Genomic DNA, 21,719 nt, shown 5'->3' on the forward strand with positions numbered 1-21,719 from the left:
GATGCTATTTTAATGTTAACATAAAACACACGTTTAAGAAGTTTCCAGTTCTGATGCTGGCTAATGTGTACCGCATATAACAAGTAACAGAAGTACGCAGAGAAAGACACATCTTTTTTTCACAGCCTTTAATACTCTTTAATTCTGCACAATGCTGAAATATCACTATCTGCTTAGCCTACTAAATTAAAAGCCAAAGAATCTATATGGATTCTCCAGGCACCTCACAGAAAGAAGAAGGAAAATAAAAAGTGCTCTCCATATTCTAAGCACAGGAACATTCCTGAATGGCAAAGGCTTTTCCTTCATCTTATTATCTTTTAACAAAAATCCTCTCAAGAGCTGTAAGCCAACTCATTACTAACTTCTGTGCATGAATTTATAAACAGTTCCAGGTAGTCGAATTCAAAACATTTCTACCTCTGGTATTAAGTCTCAATGACATTTGAACAGAAGGGAAAAGAATAAATCAGATTTTAGGCTTCATTTCAAGAGTATGATTTAATTGAGGAGGGTTTTTTTTTCTTCCAAAGAGATGGGGAAGAACTAGAGTATTATTAAACAAGACACATGAAAATATGAAGCTCGCTACTGGTTAGAAATATGTGACAGTTTCTACAGAGACAGATAGCTTATAATAAGGGAGATTAATAGGAAGTTGGTTCACAACAATTAACAAGTTGTCAAATGCCCATGTTATCTTTTAAAATACAGATTGACTTTCTCCTCAGGCAAATAATGCAGTAAAATATTTGAGCCTTCTGAACAAAATAGAGCATCCTTTTCCTGTGTCCCAGAGGTGACGGGCATTACTGTATTTTCTCTAGACAGCAAAAAGAACTGAGAGCCTGGTTATGAAGCCCTCTGTACATCATGTTGTGCAGCTCAGATGCACAGAAAGAGTGCAGACAATACTCAAAGGGGAGGTTTCTCGACACAATCAGTTCTACAGAATTGCAAAGCTTTCTAAAATGATACAATGTCACCAGCTCAAGAGAGACATCATGGAAAAAGAGAGACAAAGTTACCTTATCTTATTTCTAGCCTAAGCACAGGTCACAAAAACTTTAACTAAACTTGGGGGTAAACGACTTAACTGTTTTTTTTTTCTTCCCCAAATCAATAGGCTCATACAGATATGACAAAAGCAAAATGTGCAGTTGTAGACCAGACACAAGGAACGCTACTTGCAGCTCTCCCAAACTTCTGCCAAGAACGAGAGTGAGTTGTGTTGACAAAATAAAACAATCTGCATATGAAAGGTAGGAGACCAGAAAGTGGAAGCACTGTTTCACTCAAACAAGGTATAGCACACCCACCAAGATTAAGGCCCAAGGGGACATCATTCACTGAACCATCTCTTTTCAATGCAGACAGAAAATGTACTGGGTAAAGATTGCAAGAAGGATGAAAAGCCAATAATATCAGTAAACCACAAAGCTACAGGAAGCTGAATAAAAAGCTGGCTGAAAGTGCTGCAGTCCAGTAAACACCCAAAGGAAAGGAAAGGATGAAATAAGATGAGATAGAGATGCATATTTTCTATCCTGTTGGATAATCAAGAATCACCCTGAACTGATACAATTCAGTAAGTCTGCAGAAAATAGAATTTCTGCCAAAATAAAGTGAAGTCTTTGTGAGAGAGGATTCCAGCATATCTGATTTTTTCACTGCTACTTTTTGCTGTTTTCATTGAAGAGAACAACTATGAGGAAATTGAAGAGCCTTGTGCTAAGAAGCCCTTATAAATCAGTTGTTGGCAGACAACAAAAATAACTGTCTAAAACTCTTAGCACATACACTGTATGTAGCAAGAGGAAGATTAGAAATACTGAAAATGCTCCACACAATAAAAGGCATCAATTGAGAAAGAAAGAATCAAGAAAAGTTAGTCTGGAAAGGGGTATCGTTACATTGGTTTAACTTCACTAACCGAAAATAGAAAGCTCTATTATCACGTTTGTCCAAGAGCAATCATACTTTACAGCACATTAGTAAACTGCCGGTCATTTGGAGCTGGTTCTACAAGCAACAGGCTGCTTTGGCAAAGGGGTATTATGACATTTTCTGTTATAAGGCCAAAGACTACAGTACAGAGAGTCTTGATGAGCATTTCTAAACTGTTTTACCTCAAACATCTCTTGCTCTGTCCGACGATGATCATCCAGGAGCTGCTCCAAGTAGGTTAGATTACGGAATTTTTCTAGGTAACTACTGTATTGTTTCTGCAGTTGCTCCTCTATCTTCTCATACTCATCCATAAAAGCAGGACTGCAGACAACAAGAACAAACTACTCAGAGAAACATAGACCTGTACATGCAGAAATCTGGAACAGCATTCCTGTTTTTGCAGCTGCTTTTCCATGTCTACTGTATTAATCTATAAGGACCTTCTCTTCCAAGGTTCCACGCTACTTCAGAGACTAAAAGCACGAGGCAAAGCAATACTACGCTATCCTACGAAAATTACACATAGCAAAGGAAACATTACTGCATATCCACTACCATTCCTTTCCAAACAAACAGAAGGCAGCATTTTGGCCTCTTTAGCAGACAAATCTAAATTAATCAGCTTGCTGTTCCTTAACTCCAAAAAAAAAAAAAAAAAAATCAGCTTGTTGCATGGATGGTAAGCCACCTACTTTACTGGAGGCTTATCTGCAACAAAACTGTACAGTGTTATTAGAAGCATAACTAGTCCCGATACGAGTAAATGATGAGGCCTTTTACCACAGTGCCTACTGCTGTGCCCCACAGAATGCTACTGCTGTTCACTGCTTCACATCTACCAACTGAAGTGTTCTGGATCACGACGTGTATATGAATCCAATGTTATTCTTCCCACCACTCATTTTTCTCATATTTATATTCTTTTTTCTTCATATGAGGTTCAAAAATAGAGAATGATCTTATAGATTGCATAAATCTGCAATTTAACCAAGGGGGCATGGTTAATTTAACCAAGCTAAACCATGGATCTGAACATTTTGATTTTATGGCAAGCTGTGTCACTGCCCAGAGGAACCTATCCCAACAAGGGATGCCTAATTACTTTGGTGGCTGGGAATGCTGGAAGCCTCTGGAACAAAGGGAATACTTGCCCCACATGTCATTTTCAGTGGAAGTACATGTCTCCATTTATGTTTAATGACAAAGGAAAGAAGACATACTACCTGACCATTTTGTACAGCTCAAGCAGCAACTAGGCAGCCCACCAAATAATGTTCTGGGGGCTTTTAACAGCCCTGATAATCTGATTTCAAATACAAAATAACCGAAAAAATAAACAACTACAATCCAGATTGGGCATCTCTAGAGATGAAAATCCTTCTCCCACGGGCCATCATCTCAGTCTCATTAACAGACTTCACTCCTCGCTGCTCTAAGCATTAAGAACACACAATACCATCATTTATGCTAGCACTCATTTATGCAGTAGGTAATCGGTTCATAAGCTTTACCGAACACTCTGTAGGGTCTGTAGCCTCTTCTGGCTTCTTTCCAGCTCCAATTTTCTTTTTTCAATCTTGGCTTCCAAATTGGCTTCATCCAAAGCCACATTATTCAACATGTCTTTAGTCTTTTGGACTTGTTCCTAAAGGAGAAGGATGATAAGCCATAGCATGCACTGGAATAATTAGAATTGTCTTTCAGATGCTAAACATCCTTCTGTATTATCTCATATAACATGTTTTCATAAAACTTTATAACAATGAGCTAGAACAAGCCAGGCAATGAGAATGATTTTTTTTTTTTTTTGTGACCAGGATAACGAACTAGCTATACATTTAGAAATTTAAAATACCTATTTTTTCCCCATGCATTCTTAAAGAAAAAAAAAAAAGTTGTCCTGAGCTTTAACTTTCTTACTTTCTTTTTCATCAAAATGGTACTAAAAGATGGGAAGGAAAGAAGCCCCCTCCAAAAATCTGACAGGATATAGAAAGTCGTCTTTCAACAGGTAGGCATCTAAACAAACACAGATGAGAAATGTATTTATTTCTTGGCGCTATTTTAGGGAATATCTAGGCTTTTATCAACATTCTTTTTCCTCCTGATAAATGTTATTTTTGAAAAGAAGTTAATCTATCCCAATACCTTCATCCTCTTCTGAGTCTTGCTGCATCCATCTTTTCAAAATCTGGGAAGCATCCCAAAATTTGTAACGCATTACAGGAATAAGGAGGGGAAAGCTTTTTAGAACAACTGAGTGCATTCAGGGTGCTCATGCTCTAGAAACTCTGAATCTCGCTTGAGTGAAAGGGAAGAAGGACTTCACAGTTGCTCAAATTCAAGAAGTAATTGTTATGTGCTGTACAGCTATAATAGGTCGTTTCATTAACTGGTCCAGAACTAAACCAGACGAGGTATGTGTTATTGGTATTTCTCCATTGCTCTAATATTTTCCTGGTAGTTTATTAGCACTACTGCCTAGAATATCAATGCACATTAACAACATTTAGAGTTGATATGGACTGCAAGTAGGAGCAGAAACAAAGATCGCCAGGAGTATCTATTGATTATGCGCTGGCTGTTTAAAACCTGGAACTCCACTCCTTGTAATTATACAATTGGACTGGATACAGTTCGCAGTTAAATAACTTACAGTATTCACTAGGATTTAATTAACCACCATACTTGCCTCTCAGGGCAGCTAATGATTCAGAGATACAGGAACCCAAGCACTGGAGCAAGGACAATGTTCCCGAGACCAGGACAAGGGACTTCTGAAACTAGAACCGTAACGATGCACTGGCATGCCACTAATTAGCACAGTGCAAGTTCTTCTCACCCCTTTCTCAGTTCAGCTATGCTTTTTCCAGAGCCCACCTTCACAACCCCAGAGGTAGCAACACATTTTGAGTTACCAAGTATGCCCCTTGCAGCCAGGACTGTAAAACTGACACAGCTTAAACAATGGAGGTGGCATGCAGATTTCTGTGCTGATGCAGTCAATCATTCCTGTAGAGATTCTGGGACTACTGCTGAGCCCCTACCAGAAGCAGGGATTACGACTAAACCACGGAGGGGTTTTCTGTTGTTTTCTCCCAAGATAGAGGCCAAGGGAAGCTGTTCTTTGACACAGCTGTATTGACAGCAACACCACAGGTTTGTTACCAAAGTCAGTTCAGCTGGGAGAATATTTCTGCACATTAAACCAACACAGCCATACAGCACAACAGTCTGGCAGCAGAGTTGCTCTTAACATGTTCTCCAAGGCGCTGCTGCTAACATAGTTTATCCGTTCTGCTGCAGGCTGTGATTTCTGACTGCCAGCTCATAATCAGCACTGTGCAGACACCTCTTCTACTCTGCCAAGAAAAGCTACCAGTTACAGTTAACAGGGCTGTTCACTTTGAACACAACAGATTTTCCACAGAAATCAAAGATCATCACTATATTCATTGCCACGATGCAAGGAGTCATCACAGACTGCTCTCTGCCTTGATGAACATAGGTAACATTAAACGTGAGAACACAAAGACCAAAACTTGCATTAGCCATTAGTTGAAGTTTCACACTACCTGTTAACTAACCAGGCAGAGCATTACTTGGCCCAGTCAGTTGAAGGTGATGTGCGCGCTACAGCTTAACCCTAGGCTGTTGATAAGAACAACTACGTTCTTCTTGCAGGAGAGGAATGATGATTTTGCAATTAAATATCAATTTGCTTACCAGAACACAGTCAATGGCAATTTTCATCATCTTCTCAGCCTCATTTATCTCCAAAGGTCTGGCAATAGATTCTGTTCTTGCTTCCTATGAAATAAAAGTACATAAATAAATTTAAACAGTACACTAAGAAATTAGTATTTGCAGAACAGAGGACGGTCAAGCAACAACAACATAATCATCTGCATAAGAAATGGCATAGGATTTAGTATTTATGCACCAGGGCTCAAACAATTAAAAGAATGGGAGGTTATGAAAAAGTCAGTTAAGTGAGGCTGGGATCAACATGGAGCAATTAAGGTAACTTTTCAAAACAAGGTAAGCATTATCATTTGAACTGCAACTGTTCTTGAATGCAGATTTTTTAGAAACTGCACAGGTTATTACACGTTAAGCAAAGTGTGCAACATTATACAGAAGGTTTCATCATTACAATGCAGCTCACATAAACAGCAGTGCAGGCAGATGAGCCCAGTGTCAAAAATTTGCAGAGACACAAGCAGTGTGAACCCACCTAACTAAGCCAGGCAGTTGGGACAGTCCGTAGGCGCTTCCCATGTGGGTGCAGACCCATATGAAATGAGCTGATGCAGATGTATGGGCTTCTCTGATTCAGGTAACCAAGTGATTCAGACTCCTCATCAAAACTGCATTCCTTGTTTATATCCCCCCAAAAACCTCTTCTGCATACAGCAGTTTTGGGGACGGATGGGCTTAGGAGTATTCAGCATGCCCTCGTCCGTATGATGTCTTACAAAACTGACCAGGTCATTACACACAAACACTGAATTGGTTGCTTGATTGGGAGAAGAGGGAGATTTTTCCAGCCCAAAGTCCTTAAAATCATCTTATGTCGGCAAACCATTTGGAAGCAGGTGGATAAAGACAGAAATAGCATCTCCCTAGAGAACGTCTGACTAAGAACCTGAAAACACGTTACACACACTGCAACAGGCTGCACCCAGCCTACTACAGGACAGCTGCTGGCAGCAGATACAATTACTCCGTTACGTTACCAGGCCAGATACTCCAGCTTGCGTAAGCACGTACTGGCGGAGGCAGCCCAACTCCATCCCGCTGCCTCACCAACTCAAACTCAGAGAGTTGCACAGTGAATCCAATGGGGAAGCTCACCCAGACAAAAAAAGCTGCTTTTCGTGCAGAGCTTATTCCTCTGCTGGATCAGCTCCCTGAATCAGCCTGCCACACGATGTGTGGAGGGCTTTTGTTATTTTTGGGGGGGGGGGGGGGGGGGCACAAGAGAAGTAGGGGAAATATCCTGTTGGGGAATGACAGGAGCTACATCTGTTAGTGGCAGTGACAGCTTACGCCGCCTAAGGTGCTTATGAACGTTCCCCTGCCCACGCAGAAATACAAGCGCCAAGCAGCAGAAAGTCAGTCTGGTTGAATATAAGATGCGAAGAGTCTGCACAGTACATATTCCTGAATAACTCCACAGGTAGACGCTTTTGGAGGAAGGCCGGATAGGAATAATGTAGCTCAGTAGCTATTATGAGACCATTCTGCATCCACAAGCTCAACAAAATGCCTGTTCATTTGTGAAGACTCCACCTGAGCCGAGATGCACAGAAGCTGAAAAGGAAGCCAGATCAGCTGCTGGAAACACTGCCCTGCCAAGTGCACTCAGCTCTCCCGATGGCAACAGTGAGATCTCTGCTACAAAGCGACTGTATTTTCAACAAAATAGTTTATCACTCAGCAGGAGGAAGGAAATGATTTTCCTTTCCATTTTCAAACAAGATAAAAGAAACAGCAAGGACCTTAGATTTTAATTACACCCAACTCCCTTACCAATTTCCTTTTAGTAGCCTGGTGAAGGACCCACAGATAACGCACAAGTCACTCTGACCTGTGTCAGATCAGGGTAACTGATGGGTTTCAGATATACCTTTGAGGAGCCACCATTTCAAGTTGGAATCATCTCTACACGTTTGATGTCTCTCCTTCTACCTTCCCTCTACCACCCGTGGAAGTTTTACGTACAGTCTTCATGGAGAAATCCACATCAATGCCCAGAATGAGGTTCAGTCCTCGAGTCACGCCTGCTTGGAAAAGTGTGTCAGGCCAATGAAGAGCAGAGTTAAGGCAGCAATTTGTGTTTTCAGACTTGATTACTGAACCACAGCTGAACCGAAACGAAGGCAGTCAGTGCCATGAATGTCCTCCTTGCGCTCCAGCAGACCGAGAGGTGAACCCAGGTGCACCATTGCAGCTTCCATGGGCACACAGCTCCTCCCTAAGGGTCTACGTTTGCATGCCCATTTTTCACTTCACTGCTACAAACAGTGCCGTTAACCTGTGAGACTTCAGAGCAGTAAATATAAGTGGGCACTAAATCATAATGGAAAAATAAATACACTTTGAGAAAATGAAAATGGTAAATTAATTTATTACTGGATGTTTGTAAAGGCTCCCATAGGTATCTGTCAGCGGGACATTTCCTGTCACCCCATGAAAACTCTTGAAGAGAAAGCTTTTACTTTCAGTACCTCTTTTGAGGAAGGACCCTGCAACTTTTATGGCAAAGGCCATAAAAAGAAGATAGCTCACATTAATGTGCATGAAGAAAAATAAAATACCCCACAAAGACTATGGAGATGTTATGAAAAGTATTTAAAAATACCAGAGTTGACTAATTTAAACATTATTAAGCCATTAGCAAATGAAAGAAAATGAATTTAAGTTCACACGACCACTTTGACAATCTCTGACTCCCCACACAAGCAAATAAACCATATTTTCCTGCCAGCCCAACTTGTCATCAATAGCATTTCTTCCCCGGTATAAAATACGCAGTAAGATGACAACTGAGATTTTTAAAACCTGACTTGGCACAAAAGCTGCCTGTTTGTGCTTAAATCTGTGGCTACAAACAGGCTGTACATCTGAAGGCAAACCAATATTCTGAATTTGCCCAAATACCAGGTATTACATTGCTACTGGCTGTACTCACAATTCCATGCGCTCAAAAAAAGTGTGCAAATGAAACCAAGCTGCAAAATGTGTCTTTCTTCATTTTCTTTTGAAGTAATGTACTCTTCGCAATTAGGTGTACTAATCAGAATGCACATTATAATACACAAGAGGCTTCCTTTAAATTAACCATTAAAAACAGAGCTCTCAGGAGAGGTGAAAAATATAGAAAAAATTATGAAGGCAAGAGGAGGGAAGAAGCTGAACAATTTAGGACTATGCCGAGTAATTACAACTTAAGACGACAAACATATACAAAAACAGAGAGGTGTTCATGAACAAGCTGATTGTTTACCACTTACCAGTGCTTCCTGTTCAAGGTGTTCAAAGAGCTCCCTGGCTATACTTTTACATGATAAATACTAATTAAAAATCAGGGAAGCCAAGTGTAAAATCATTTTTGATGAACGAAAGCTGACAATTATTAAAGAAAACACACAAAAGTACACAAGAGACACCATTTGCTGGCATTGAACCCACTCCGGTTCAGCCAGTATTTGGTGCTGCACAGAAAGGCTGAGATGTTACTTCTGCAAGTGTTGCATCTCACTTTGGACAAAGCCAACTGAATGTACTATCAAATTAGTTGGCTGGTTTAGACTCAAAAATTTTGTTTTCTTTGGAAATGAGAATTTCATTACAAAGTTAGAAAGATCTCCAATCAAAGGCCAGCTGACTGCCCAATCAAGCAGAACAGAGCGCAGCCTGACAGAACAATCCCCGCAGGATGCAGAAGGCTAACAGCGAAGCCAGCTCCACCCAAGTCGCACCAGTTTTGGCATCAAAAGTGAAGATAAATTTCCTTAGAGCAAAACTGTACTGCCGTCGTTTCAGGAAGTAACACTGAGCTTAAAGCCTTCAAAACTCCATCTGTCTAAAGAAATTACTAGTCTCACGTGTGCACTGCTGCTGAGTGACGGTCCCCTGGCTCAAAAACCAGCAAAGGAGAAGGCCACAGCAGATGCCTGAGGTTCTGTCGACGGAAACCACACCAGCAGCTGGCCCTCCAGAAGCTGCAACAAGCTGCGGTTCTGGTCATCTACCCCAGCAGCCACCTTTTGGCTCCTATTGGAGATGTCTGCCTAGCACGGGACCACAAACTGTCATTATAGTCACAACACTCAGTTTAGTGTCACAGTAAAGCTTCTTTCTGCCAAAGGACAAGGAAGCAACTCGTTCATTGCACCAGGAGTTCTGCAGCACTCATCAAAAAAGCATCCTTTAGGATACAAATACAGGGACAGTAATTTTATCAAACCCTCTTTCAGCTTCACTGCCAAATACCCAGCTAACGTACAAACGCTGTTTGAAATATAAAATGCAGAAAAGCAGCGCAGGACCTGCCTTTCCTGAAGACCTGTTCCACAAAGCTCTACGGACAAACTTCCTGGATGTGGAAAAACATGGATCTCTAAGACCATTAGGGAATACTTATCTTTTATTCAAAGCAAAGTTCCCCTTCAGGTATATACAGGATCTCTGAAATAAATGCTAACATGCAGGGGACTCCAGTGCCTGAACAAAGATGTCACTCATCTTCCAGGTACGCCCTAAGTCCTGTATTATATTTGCCAGCCATTTTCAGATGTCTTGGTCAACTTCAGCCATCCAAAATGGGCTTAGATGGCTAGATTTGGGCACCTGCACTGCAAGTTAAAAAGCAAAACAAAAAAAACCAACACAGTATGGCTTTGTAATCTTCCTGAATAAAAAGTAAAATAAAAGCCAGATAAAAGCTCCTGTAAGTTTGGACTTCAGCCCACTTACACATCAATTATAAGAAATATTCCATGCAGTCAACTAAAATTGTCAAGAAAAAAAAATACAAAACTCTCCCAAAGCACAAGATGCAGTAGCAAACACTACAGAAGGAACTGGTTTGTTGTCAAGTGTCATATGGGCTCCACAGAGCAATTACTGGCAGAGGGTCAAGATACAGCTCCCAGCATCTTCTGAAAGTACATGGGATCGTGGCCTTAGCAGAAACCAGCAGCAGCACTTCCAAGGTACATTTTAGCTTTTCATTATGCAAGAGGTGTTATAATCTGATTCACAACCCTTACATGAAGGGCAATGTTGTGAGCCCATTGTGAAATCTAGAAGCACTTACATGGACTCAGCTGCAGCGTGGCTCATTTGGCTTGCATTTCAGACCTAGAGTGGGAAATAGCTGTACAATTTCTCAGCCTTCTACCACAACCTGAAGAGCTTCTATTAAAGTCAGCGGACTCTGAGTACAGCGGCGATGCTGGCACTTTGCACAGGAAGTTCCTGCAAACAGAACTAAGGTGGTGAATTTTGAGTGTACCTGTGCTACTTCGCGTTGTCTTGCTGAGCAAATACGCTGACATGCAGGAGTGATGCCACTGAGCAAGGCAGGTCGTTCCCACTGCACTATGCTCCTGTTGATTTGTTTCCCTGGGTGCTGCAGTGATAACAAGGAACACTTAAAGTCATCCTAAATTCACAGGCTGCCTGGCCACAAAGTAATGTCAGCATGCAAAAAAGCCAAATGTACCTACTGTGCACGCAACGTGGGGCCAGGAAGTTGCTGCCATTCCTGCAAAAGCCCCCCACCGCTTCCTTTACTAAGGATTTTTCCCTCTAGGAGTTTTATATTTGGTTAAAAATGAAAAGCCACTAATGCAAAAAACAGTCTACAAACATGCCCAGTGAAGAATTTCCAACTAGCTATTGTTTTCCAACATGCTGAATCAAAACCAGCTAAGCCAGCTTCCTGCATGCCTGATGTGTGTGATAAATGGATGCACATATCTTCTGAAGTGCAGTAAGGGGTGCACAACTAGCATACAGGTCACTCATGATAACTGTTGTATATTATATGTATATACTGATGTTACTGATGTGCAGAGGTCTAACGGAGGTTTCTAGATCTTTTCTTTTTTTGTCTTAAGGACTGGACACAAAAGCTTTTCTCTACCACAGTAGATTTTGCACATAACATTTTTTGACCACGGATTAAATCTTTGCTCCTCTCTCAGGAGCACATGCGAGTTACCTCCTCACTGCCACTCTCTGCTGCCTTCAGTCTTACTCCAGGAAGCATTACATCCCATACTCACTGCAAACAGGGTTTTTGTAACTACAGCTGTCCATGCAGGTAATAAAACTCTACTTTTGGAGAGTTTACCATTCAGGAAACTAATTAACATACACCGTGATCACATTTGGCCAAAATGGAATGGATTATTAGGCACAGTTACACATGAACAGGAAGGTACAGGATGGAAATTAAAAATAATCAGGACTAGAATGTGTTTTGAGCAAATTTGCCAACACCACCAAACTTGGAGGAGTTGTAGACTCTGCTGAGGATGGAAAGGCCTTGCAGAGAGATCTGGACAGATTGGAGAGCTGGGCGATCACCAACCGCATGAAGTTTAACAAGAGCAAGTGCTGGGTCCTGCACCTGGGACAGGGCAACCCTGGCTATACGTACAGACTGGGCAACGAGACGCTGGAGAGCAGCCCCACAGAGAGGGATCTGGGGGCTGTGGTTGACAGCAAGTTGAATATGAGCCAGCAGTGTGCCCTGGCAGCCAGGAGGGCCAACAGTATCCTGGGGTGCATCAAGCACGGCATCGCTAGTCGGTCGAGGGAAGTGATTGTCCCGCTCTGCTCTGCGCTGGTGCGGCCTCACCTCGAGCACTGTGTGCAGTGCTGGGCACCGCAGTGCAAAAAGGACATGAAACTGTTGGAGAGTGTCCAGAGGAGGGCGACAAAGATGGTGAAGGGACTAGAGGCGAAGACATATGAGGAGTGGCTGAGGTCACTGGGCCTGTTCAGCCTGGAGAAGAGGAGGCTGAGGGGGGACCTCATCGCAGTCTACAACTTCCTCGCGAGGGGGAGTGGAGGGGCAGGGAACCTATTCTCCGTAAACACCAGCGATAGGACCCATGGGAACGGTGTTAAGCTGAGGCGGGGGAAGTTTAGGCTGGACATCAGGAAGAGGTTCTTCACCGAGAGGGTGGTCGCACACTGGAACAGGCTCCCCAGTGAAGCAGTCACTGCACCAAGCCTGCCTGAATTTAAGAAGAGACTGGACTGTGACTAAGTGCACATGGTCTAAGCTTTTGGGCAGACCTGTGCAGTGCCAGGAGTTGGACTCGATGATCCTTACGGGTCCCTTCCCACTTGGGATATTCTATGATTCTATAATAATCAAGACCTTCTGAAGGAACCTGATACTTCTTTCTAACAGCCTACTTTCTTCCTCAGGAGATTAAAGCTCAAGTTCATCGAGATTTTTGCTGCTTCCAGGCTCCCAGGAAGCTGCTGTCTTGTATGCTCATCTCAGCAGTCCACAAAGTAAATCCACAGAGACATCTGCCTACTCAGCAATGCAGAGCCCTCAACCAAAGCTACTGTCCGAAGCCCCAGTAGCTATTGCAATGTTTAAAAAACATGGCACGAGAAGGGGATCTGAGCTAAAGAACCAGCTGGAAAGCATAATTTTCTGCAGACCAAAAAGAATCAGGCAGCCTGCCTAGCCAGATAAGATGTAATCTGAACATATGTTTTATGACAGAAGAAACCCCTTGCAAACATTAGCATCCAGACTGCTGAACTGTGAGGCAAGAAGGAGAATTGTAAAGCTTCCTGACAGGCATGTAGTTACGCTGCTCTCCCCTCCCCACACCGACCTCCAGGTGGTCCGCGGGTCTTCTAGCTCAAGAGCTGTTTCCACTGAATTACCTTCCGCTCACAAACCCCAGCACGTGCTTACTGCTGTCTTCCTGCATCCTTCAAACCCTCACCTTTAATTTAATACTCGACGGGTTTCACGGCACATTGCATTGGTAAAGTTTGGATTAGTCCACAGGGCTGCAGGGTGCTGCTTGGACCGGGGGTCCTGATCCAGGCGGCAGCTTGTGATGTCTCTTCCAGTCTGGCAAGAAGACAACGAACGTATGTCTGCCAGCACAGCAGAAGCTGTGTTTGTGAGTGGATTTCCTATTACAAACAGATGAAATTGGCCTTGGCCAGCACGGACAGTTGGAAGCATGCTTTTTGTTTTTTAAAGGAAAAAACAGCAGGGTCATCAAAAAGGCAAGGCACCTGCTCAGGCCAGAAGTTACTTCAATATCTCCTTTTATCCACATCCTTCTGTAACAAATGTTTTTAAAAGTATTTCCTTTCCCTACTCGATAAAAATAAAAGGAAAGCTTCAAGAAGGGTTATGATTTCCTCAGAACGAAAAAGAAGCATCAACAAAAAGAGTGTTTTGTTCAGCAGCATCTTTCAGACCTCAAAAACGTGCTATGACACCATGCAAAGCTGCAGTAAAAGCAGGAACAGGCATTGGGTATGCAGCAATACCACCCGAGAGACAGTTTAAACTTTTAAACTCGCATCGAGCCCTCGATTCCGTAGACATTGCCACGCAGCTTGGGTTTCCATTCCCAACAAAGCTTAACCAGCAAGAAGTGGAGTGGCTAGTGTGCTCCAGTGACAGAAATACGGGGCGGCTCTTCGGCAGAAACAAAGGCAATTTAAGTCAGCACATTTTCCTCTGATGTAATTAAAATTTTGACATGGCTATACTTTGTCTCTAATGAAGGAAGGTTAGGAATAATGAGCAACTGAAGCCTCACCAGATATTCAGAACGCAGCGTTTCTGATGTAGCCCAATTATTAAGCGAACCTTCTTGCAGAGTCATGCAGTTTTTGACAAGTGCTGTGACATACAGAAGATGGTTTGGATGTGATTTGCTTCCCAGCTAAGCTAGAATGGCTTTTCAAAACAGTCTAGAACTGAGCTACAAGCATGCAAGTCTTCCAGCTGGTTGACAAAATCATCACTGCACTGAAACAACTGGCCCCAAACTGCAAAGGGAAACGCACCCCCTACCAGTTTATAGATGATGCTATGTCTCCAAGCCAAAGCAAAGCTCACCAGAAAATCATTTGTCACGTGAACATATAACCATGCCTATGGTTAAAGCAATCCAAAGTATAGGACAGTATTGATTCAACTTCTCACAATTTTGAGGTTTAATTTTGTCTTCCCACCTTGCAATAATCCCTCTTCTTCAAAACTGGTAAGTTAGGTTTTGGTTTGAAGCAGCACAGCTCAAAGAATTTGAAGCAAACTAGGTAATTCTCTGGAGTTCTGGGAACTTCGAATTACAAGTTCCCACTAGAAATCACTTTTACCCCTGTGATGTGCGTGACAACTTTGTAGCCAAGGCACGGGAAAGAGAGAAATTAGTTTATCAGCCTCCCCTAGGCAGTATCTAGCACCCAGAACTAACATTTGGCAGATGGAAAACGTTTCCAACGTTACAGGTAAAATAATTTCTTGTAGTTACCTTTCAAGAACGCAGCTCTCACTCCAAACCGACCCACCTCTCCCTCGACGGAGAGGGGCAGTCAGCAAACTGCAACAGAATGAGCAGGGGGAAGCAGGGGAGAGGGAATCTTAAATCAAGAAGCAGGGAATGAAGAGATCCAGTTAAATGTCTTCAGAGGCATCTCTTTATGTTGTAACTAATGCCATTTCAGTTCCGCAGCTGGATCTAAATGCCTTTGGCTCTCCTGAGAGTTTAATTCAAGCATGTCACAAACTGAAGTCAGCAAAGAGATTCTCAATGGCTTCCATCAATTTTGGGATAAGCTTATACTGTGTGCATACATAAGAGTAACACTCGTACCAACACCCTGTACTTCAAAATTCATCTTCCGCAGACTTGGAAACACTATCTGGCTGTTAAAAGCTCTGATCTACAAAATTACAGAAATTACTTTATTTACGCAAGAGAATACACAGGGACTAAATGGTTTGTTCAAGGTCGCAGATTGAGTAAGAGCCAAGAGGAACGTGAGAATACTGACCCAGGGTGCCGCCCATCTTCAGCACAAGCAAAGTACATCAGAAGAGAGATTATTTTCACCTTTCTTCAGTTTTACATGGCTTGGAGTTAATTAAGAGGTAAATAAAATGAAAACAACCTTGAGAAGGTCAGAAATCTTTACGCCTGCCACCAGCGCAGAGGCAGTTTTATTTTGGAATTTTTTTGCTTCATTATCTTACTGCGTCTAATAAGCCAGCAAGCCTAAGCAAGGCAGCTACTTGACAGGCTCCTGCTAACATGTCCACGGGACCTCTGGCAGATGCAAAGTGGCAGCCTCTCAGAGACAGTCAGCTTCGCCCAAGTGTTATAAATAGCCGTGAATTTTTCCTTTTGGATGTTCAACGTATGACAACTCAGGAGCATCCTTCCTCAATTGATCACAATTGACCTTGAAAGTCGTTACTGCTTTATGCTAAAGAATCTTTTGGGTCACCTCATCAGCCCTCCCACCCAGTAAAGACTCGTCTTGCCATCTTCCCCACGAACAACCTGTCAGTAACCAGCTGTTACATGACACAGGGGACCACTGGCTTTTCTAAGGTCTCTGGGCCATTTACAAGACCATAGCAGTTAGCTGTGTAGGTCCAGGGTCAGCCGACCCACGTGAAAACTGAACTGAATGCACAATGAAGTGGCGCTGCATTTCGCCTGAGCACCAACATTAATTACTCTGGTGCTTTTCTTGATTTGGGGCTTGACAAGCTTGATCACAGCACCGGTAGTTTCAACTTCTACTTCTTTTGGTCCTCGTAAGCATAGAAAACAGTGTATGCAGAGAGAGAGAGAGAGAGAAAGAGGGATGGAGAGAGGGAGAAATATAAATCATATCTCTCCATCCCTATCCCAAACTCTAATCAACCCCCACATTTCCTCATCTGAGGGGGGGGGGGGCAGGAAGGGAGTGCTAGGAAGCGAGAACTCAGCGTCTAGTTACTCTTCCAAAGCTGGATATAAATACTCTGAAAATTAAGGCCACATAGTCATGCAATGCAGAGGAAGTCCCACTGGCAGTAAAGGAGACAATGAAGATAAATACATGCATCTCCGTACACAGAATTTGCTTTTCAGCTGGGGAACTCACTGTGTTGCACCAGAACTCATTCATCAGCTCTGCTACAGTCCTAACATATATCAAGATTCCACGCATGAAGAAACAATTACTGAGCGCTAGGAACCAGCATATTTAAAAACAGACTCTACAGACTCCAACTTTCCAATTTTTATACTTGGACCAGTAAGACTGGAAACTGCAAACTATCCACAAATACAAGGGCTAAATCCACTTTAAAACAAGAAGCCTGTCCCTCCCCCAGCGCGCTGCCACAGGACACCAACCTATGCTGTGCTCACCAACAGCTGTTCTTGAAGCACGGCATCCCAGCAGCTTCAGTGCACTCCAGCACCGAACTCCAAAGATCCCCTGATGAAGTCCAGCTTTCCGTCTCTCTCCCCCTTAGCGCTGAACTGTGCCAAGTTCCGCCCCCGGCAGTGACCTGCCAGCACCGGTGTCCCCCAGCTGCAACAGGGCAAAGGCAGCACCTGCACTTTTCCCCACCCACACCTCGCGCCCCGCAGCCCAATGCACGAGGTGGGAGAGCAGGAAAGGAAATCTCCTGACCCGTCTGCAGGGCTGGAACCCAGCGGCTTCTCCTCACATTTTAGCTTTCTGCTGCTGTAGGGCTGTTTATCGGGAAATGCCTTCCCGTTCTGCTCCAATATAAAATCTGATTTCTTATTTAAACCAAAAATGACATTTGTGATTTTCATGTGATGAGATAAGCATAGCTTTTAGTTAAGATTCTGACCAAAAGAATTACCAACAGCACCCTAGTCTGAATTAAGCAAATAAGTACCTGTAGGTTTTGCTTCCTCCGGTATTCTTAAATCAAATGTTTGAGTGATGTTTATTGGTTGTGGGTTTTTTTTGTTGTTTGAACATTATAGATTAATTCTAAAAGCAGTTTACAAATATATCAGAAATTCAATGAGGAAATCATGGATTTATAAAGGCATTACAAAGGCACAGTACCACATTTCCATGAACACAAATACTCTACCAAATTAATACAGATGCATTTACATCAATACGTACCTACAACACATCCGATATAAATTTTCCCTTAATAAACCCTTCCTTTCTCTGGCTGAAATTTGTTTTCATTCAGAAAGTAATTTACGAAAGTGACCCATGACTTGGATCAATAAGGTTTATCTTATGCATAAGGATTTTCTACATAGCTTCTATACAAATTATGCGCAAGAGCTCCAATAAAGAAAATAAAGGTTGTGACACAAATTATAGTCAACATTTCTACAGGAAATAAAAACGAGTTTTACTTCACTTTTCCCAGTGATCTTTCCCCAAAAGGTGCTTAGACAATGAAAACAGATCTATTCAACCCATTAATGACAAACGCTGGCATTTCTTTTACAGTTACAAGAAAATGAAGCAGTCTTTGCTTAGGATAGAAACAAGATCCTCAGCTTAACTAAGCCTCGGTAGCAAGATCCTCCAATTGGATATTTGGAGAAGGATGAATTGGAAGGGAAGGGGGAGGGAGTTCGGGGAAAATAAAACAACCATGTTCTCAAATTCATTAAAACAATATCAGAACTGTCGATGCATTTTAATATATGCAACAGGTTTCAGGACATAAAACGTAATTAACAAATAAACCATACTGCTCTCCTACTGCCCTTCAATAGCGCAGTCTCTCCTCCAGTGCAATTTATTGTGTGCGTTACTTAGCCATGCAATGTCAAAAGAAAATAAGCAATGGAAATCAATAACCAACACATTAAAAAAAATACTAAAAGTAACCTTAGATTAATGGCAGCTAATTTGATATGTACAGACAAAGCTCTAGGTCTCCACATGAAGGCAGAATTCCCAGCACTTCTCCTGCCCACCTGGAACGGGGTGGGAAGGGCAGGCACAGGATGCCACCCCGTCAGCTTCAGAGCACCTCACCGAGTCTGTGAAGAATCCAGGGAGATGGTGTGAAATGATGACGGGCAATTCCTTACTGCCCTCCACACTGGCTGTTTGGAAATAACTCCACTGACTTCCATAGGCATTATCAGACTTAATGGCAATGGTAGAAAACAGCAGCATTTGGCTCTCTGCCTCTCACTCGATGAGTTCATTTCATACTCAAGTGAGCTCATGTAACCCAATTATTTTAAAATATTTGGGAGGAAAAATTAGGATGATGAAATCTTCTAAAGGTTACCATACATCCCTCTTTTTCCCCCCGAGACATCCTCCCTCCCTGCCATAAACTTTGTGTAGGAAAACCCCGCAGCCCTGAGGATTCCGCTCCCCCAGCTGGGATAGCCTGCAGCGAGGCTGGAGCTGCTGCTGCCGGGAGTTGGAGGCACACAAAAGCCCTCAAGCTGGGCAGTGCCGGGCAGCACATCAACTGTCTTACACCACACACACTCAGGTGCTCACATCTGAGATTGCAGGATCACCTGGTGCACCCAGTCAAGATCTTTGACCAAGGCCTGCACCGGCAGGTGAAAGGGGAAAGCCATCTCACCAAGCTGCAGGTGTCTCGCGTTCGTGCCATCCACACTGAGTTCCCTTTACACTCAACCGAAACATGCATGCACGCGGTGCAGTTCTGGGTAGTATCCTGCATCCCAGCAACACAGGTGGCTGAGGCACACGGGGCCGGTTTGCCCTGGGATGGACTGCATTGATGCGCACACCCTTCAGCACCACCAAACAGGGCTCAAACTGCACAATGGAGCGGTGAGCCAGTGACCCAGCTGCACATTCAGCCGAATTCCAGCTTCAGGGAGCGGTAAGATTTATCTCCCACCTACACGTTATTTCTGGATTTCCCTTTTCCATCTGCTTCCTAAAGTACAGAGCGAGGGTCTCAGGTTCCGTCACAAAGATCTCGGTAGCTGCCAAAAGGAAGGTTATCACTCCTGAATCGAATCCCGGCTATAATCATTCACAATCGTATTGCAGATTCTGTCAGAAAAGCCCAAGACAACACTTCCCATATTATTAGTTAAGCTTCGCAGAGGAAGAGAAAGTTACTGTATCTACTTTACAAAGAGGTAAACTGAAGTGACCCCAGTACCAATTTGAGGGTAAAGGTTTTGCTTTGTGACTCCTGAAAAGATGGAAGTGACAAGAGCCAGGGGAATTCGCTTGTATTTAGTCTCACTTCACCTTATGTTTTCTAAGCTCTGCCAAAGGCGCTGTGCTGGCCTCCACCGTCTCTCCAGACAACAAGAGGCATGACAGTGCCAAAACCAATAAAGCTGCCCAGCACTTTGGTCATTTCCTGGTATAAGTGATCTGTAAACTACTCAGAACAACACATTAAGTTCAGCTCGTTTTGAGGAGATTACTTTTTCTGGTGCATGGGCTGGAAATAATTTTTACAGTATCTAAACTGCAATTTTGTAAAAAATGGCAGCAACAGGTGTCTAGTCATAAACTTTCTATTACTAATTGAAAGCAAATTCTTCATCCCTTCCTATCAATTTATATGCTCTTTATATGATTAAATACATTTTCCATAAAAAAATAAGTCCCATTTAAAAACCAACCACTGTGAAAGTGCTTTTCCCATACCCATTTTACAATATTTGTTCAACAGAACAGGACATGAAGACACAGTCCTCAGGGAAGACCATACCCATTGTGCTCCCATACATAGCCCTAGACATATTCCAGGTGTGGATCAGTTCCAAAGAGGCCATGGCTACAACTGCCTTTTGTCCCTTTCTCTTTCAAAGATGTTGCAAGTGCTCAGCGACCCCATTTAAAATAAACAAACAACAAAAAGCCAAGTAATCACCATCACCACGCTAGCAGTCTTTGTAAAAGAAAACAAAGCCATGAAGTAAAAAAACAACTGCTTATAATTAAAACAAACAAACTTGACAAACTCCACCAGAAAACTGCTTATTGCAACCTCATGGCTTTTTAACCTGAAAATTATTTGCTTTGCTAAATGCTTAAATCTCAAACTCGTACACAATTACATACCAAACTTGGCATTTAACACACAAGCCAATTTTTTTTTTTTCCTCCAGTTTTAACAAATCACTCAGAAGGCTGGAATCAGTATCAAATGCAAAGGAACAGAGCAAGAAATTTTCTTTGTTGCTCTTGAGGTACTCACTGCACTGGCATAGTGTCATTTTGTGCTTTAAAGATATAAACTCGTAGCTAATGAGACAGAAGCAAAGGTCATCTTTCCTAGGACAGGATTTCTTAAAGATAACAAATTCAGTCTGTCAAGCCTTTTTGCAAAATACAAACTGCGTACCTCTGTAAGATCAGTTAGCCCCAGCTTGTGCACTCTGTCGTTACACCACAAGAAACATACGCTCTCTACAGTATATAATAAATTCTATCCTTTTACAAATCGCACCCTTAAACAGACTACCATTGAAGGTCTCTTAATGGGTGCAACGAGAAGTGGCTGCGATGAAGCACTTACCCATCTCTTGATTTTTCATTTCACACTTTCAGCACTCGGCACTTGTGTAAGTCCCTATTTTAAGGCCCAGTTCTAAAGTCAGTTGGACTCCTAAAAGCCTTGATTTAAAGTGATTAAACAATGACCAATTTCAAAGCAATGCTTAAGTACTTTCTAAAAATGCTGACTTACACTGACCTATACTTGACTTTTTAGCTGAGCTCTAAGAGATGCCACATACAGAAAAAAAATAGTTTAATGCTCTAAAGCAAGCATTACACGTTAGGCAGTACTCACGTGAAAATGTGAAAATGTCAAAGCCAGCAAATTAAGCAAAAAGTACAAGATGACAAGTGACTGATTAACAGTTTTGTAAGATTTGTGTATGTTGAATTAAACTGGTTATCACTTCTCTCTCCCTTCTAAGATACTAATGTCTTTCACACAGCTGTACACCATGCTAATGTATCTAGAAGAAAAGACAACGCTCCACAGGTAATCTTCCCTGTGCATCATCCATCCTTTGAAACACTCGCACTCCATCAAACGAGGACCCGGGAGCATTAGTTGTCAAGGCACACAGTCTACTGCTCTTACAGGATGCGCTTCCCACAGCTCAGATATTACAAATCTGAAGATTACCAAAAACAATACTAGATATTCTGGGCTTCCCTCGCTTAAATGTCTGTTATCAGCAAACAAATAATCTACAGCATTACAGATGAAA

At 42.5% G+C, this 21,719-nt stretch overlaps 1 protein-coding gene across 18 annotated transcripts in view; it reads right to left on the reverse strand.

Moving 5' to 3' along the window:
• CLUAP1 (clusterin associated protein 1) overlaps positions 1–21,719 on the reverse strand; it is a 75,211-nt gene that overhangs the window by 44,088 nt on the left and 9,404 nt on the right. For all 18 annotated transcript variants that reach the window (XR_014572895.1, XR_014572896.1, XM_083800946.1 and 15 more), the window contains 3 exons: positions 5,677–5,760; positions 3,462–3,595; positions 2,130–2,271 (listed from right to left, as the gene is read on the reverse strand). Coding sequence is in view for 16 of the 18 variants with exons in the window: in XM_083800946.1 (XP_083657072.1) it covers positions 2,130–2,271; positions 3,462–3,595; positions 5,677–5,760 (360 nt within the window). In the remaining 2 variants the exon portion in view is untranslated. The remainder of the gene's footprint in view (positions 1–2,129; positions 2,272–3,461; positions 3,596–5,676; positions 5,761–21,719) is intronic.

The sequence above is a fragment of the Anser anser genome (assembly GCF_964211835.1).
Source record: "Anser anser genome assembly, chromosome: 15".
In the NCBI taxonomy this organism is placed as follows: Eukaryota; Metazoa; Chordata; class Aves; order Anseriformes; family Anatidae; genus Anser; species Anser anser.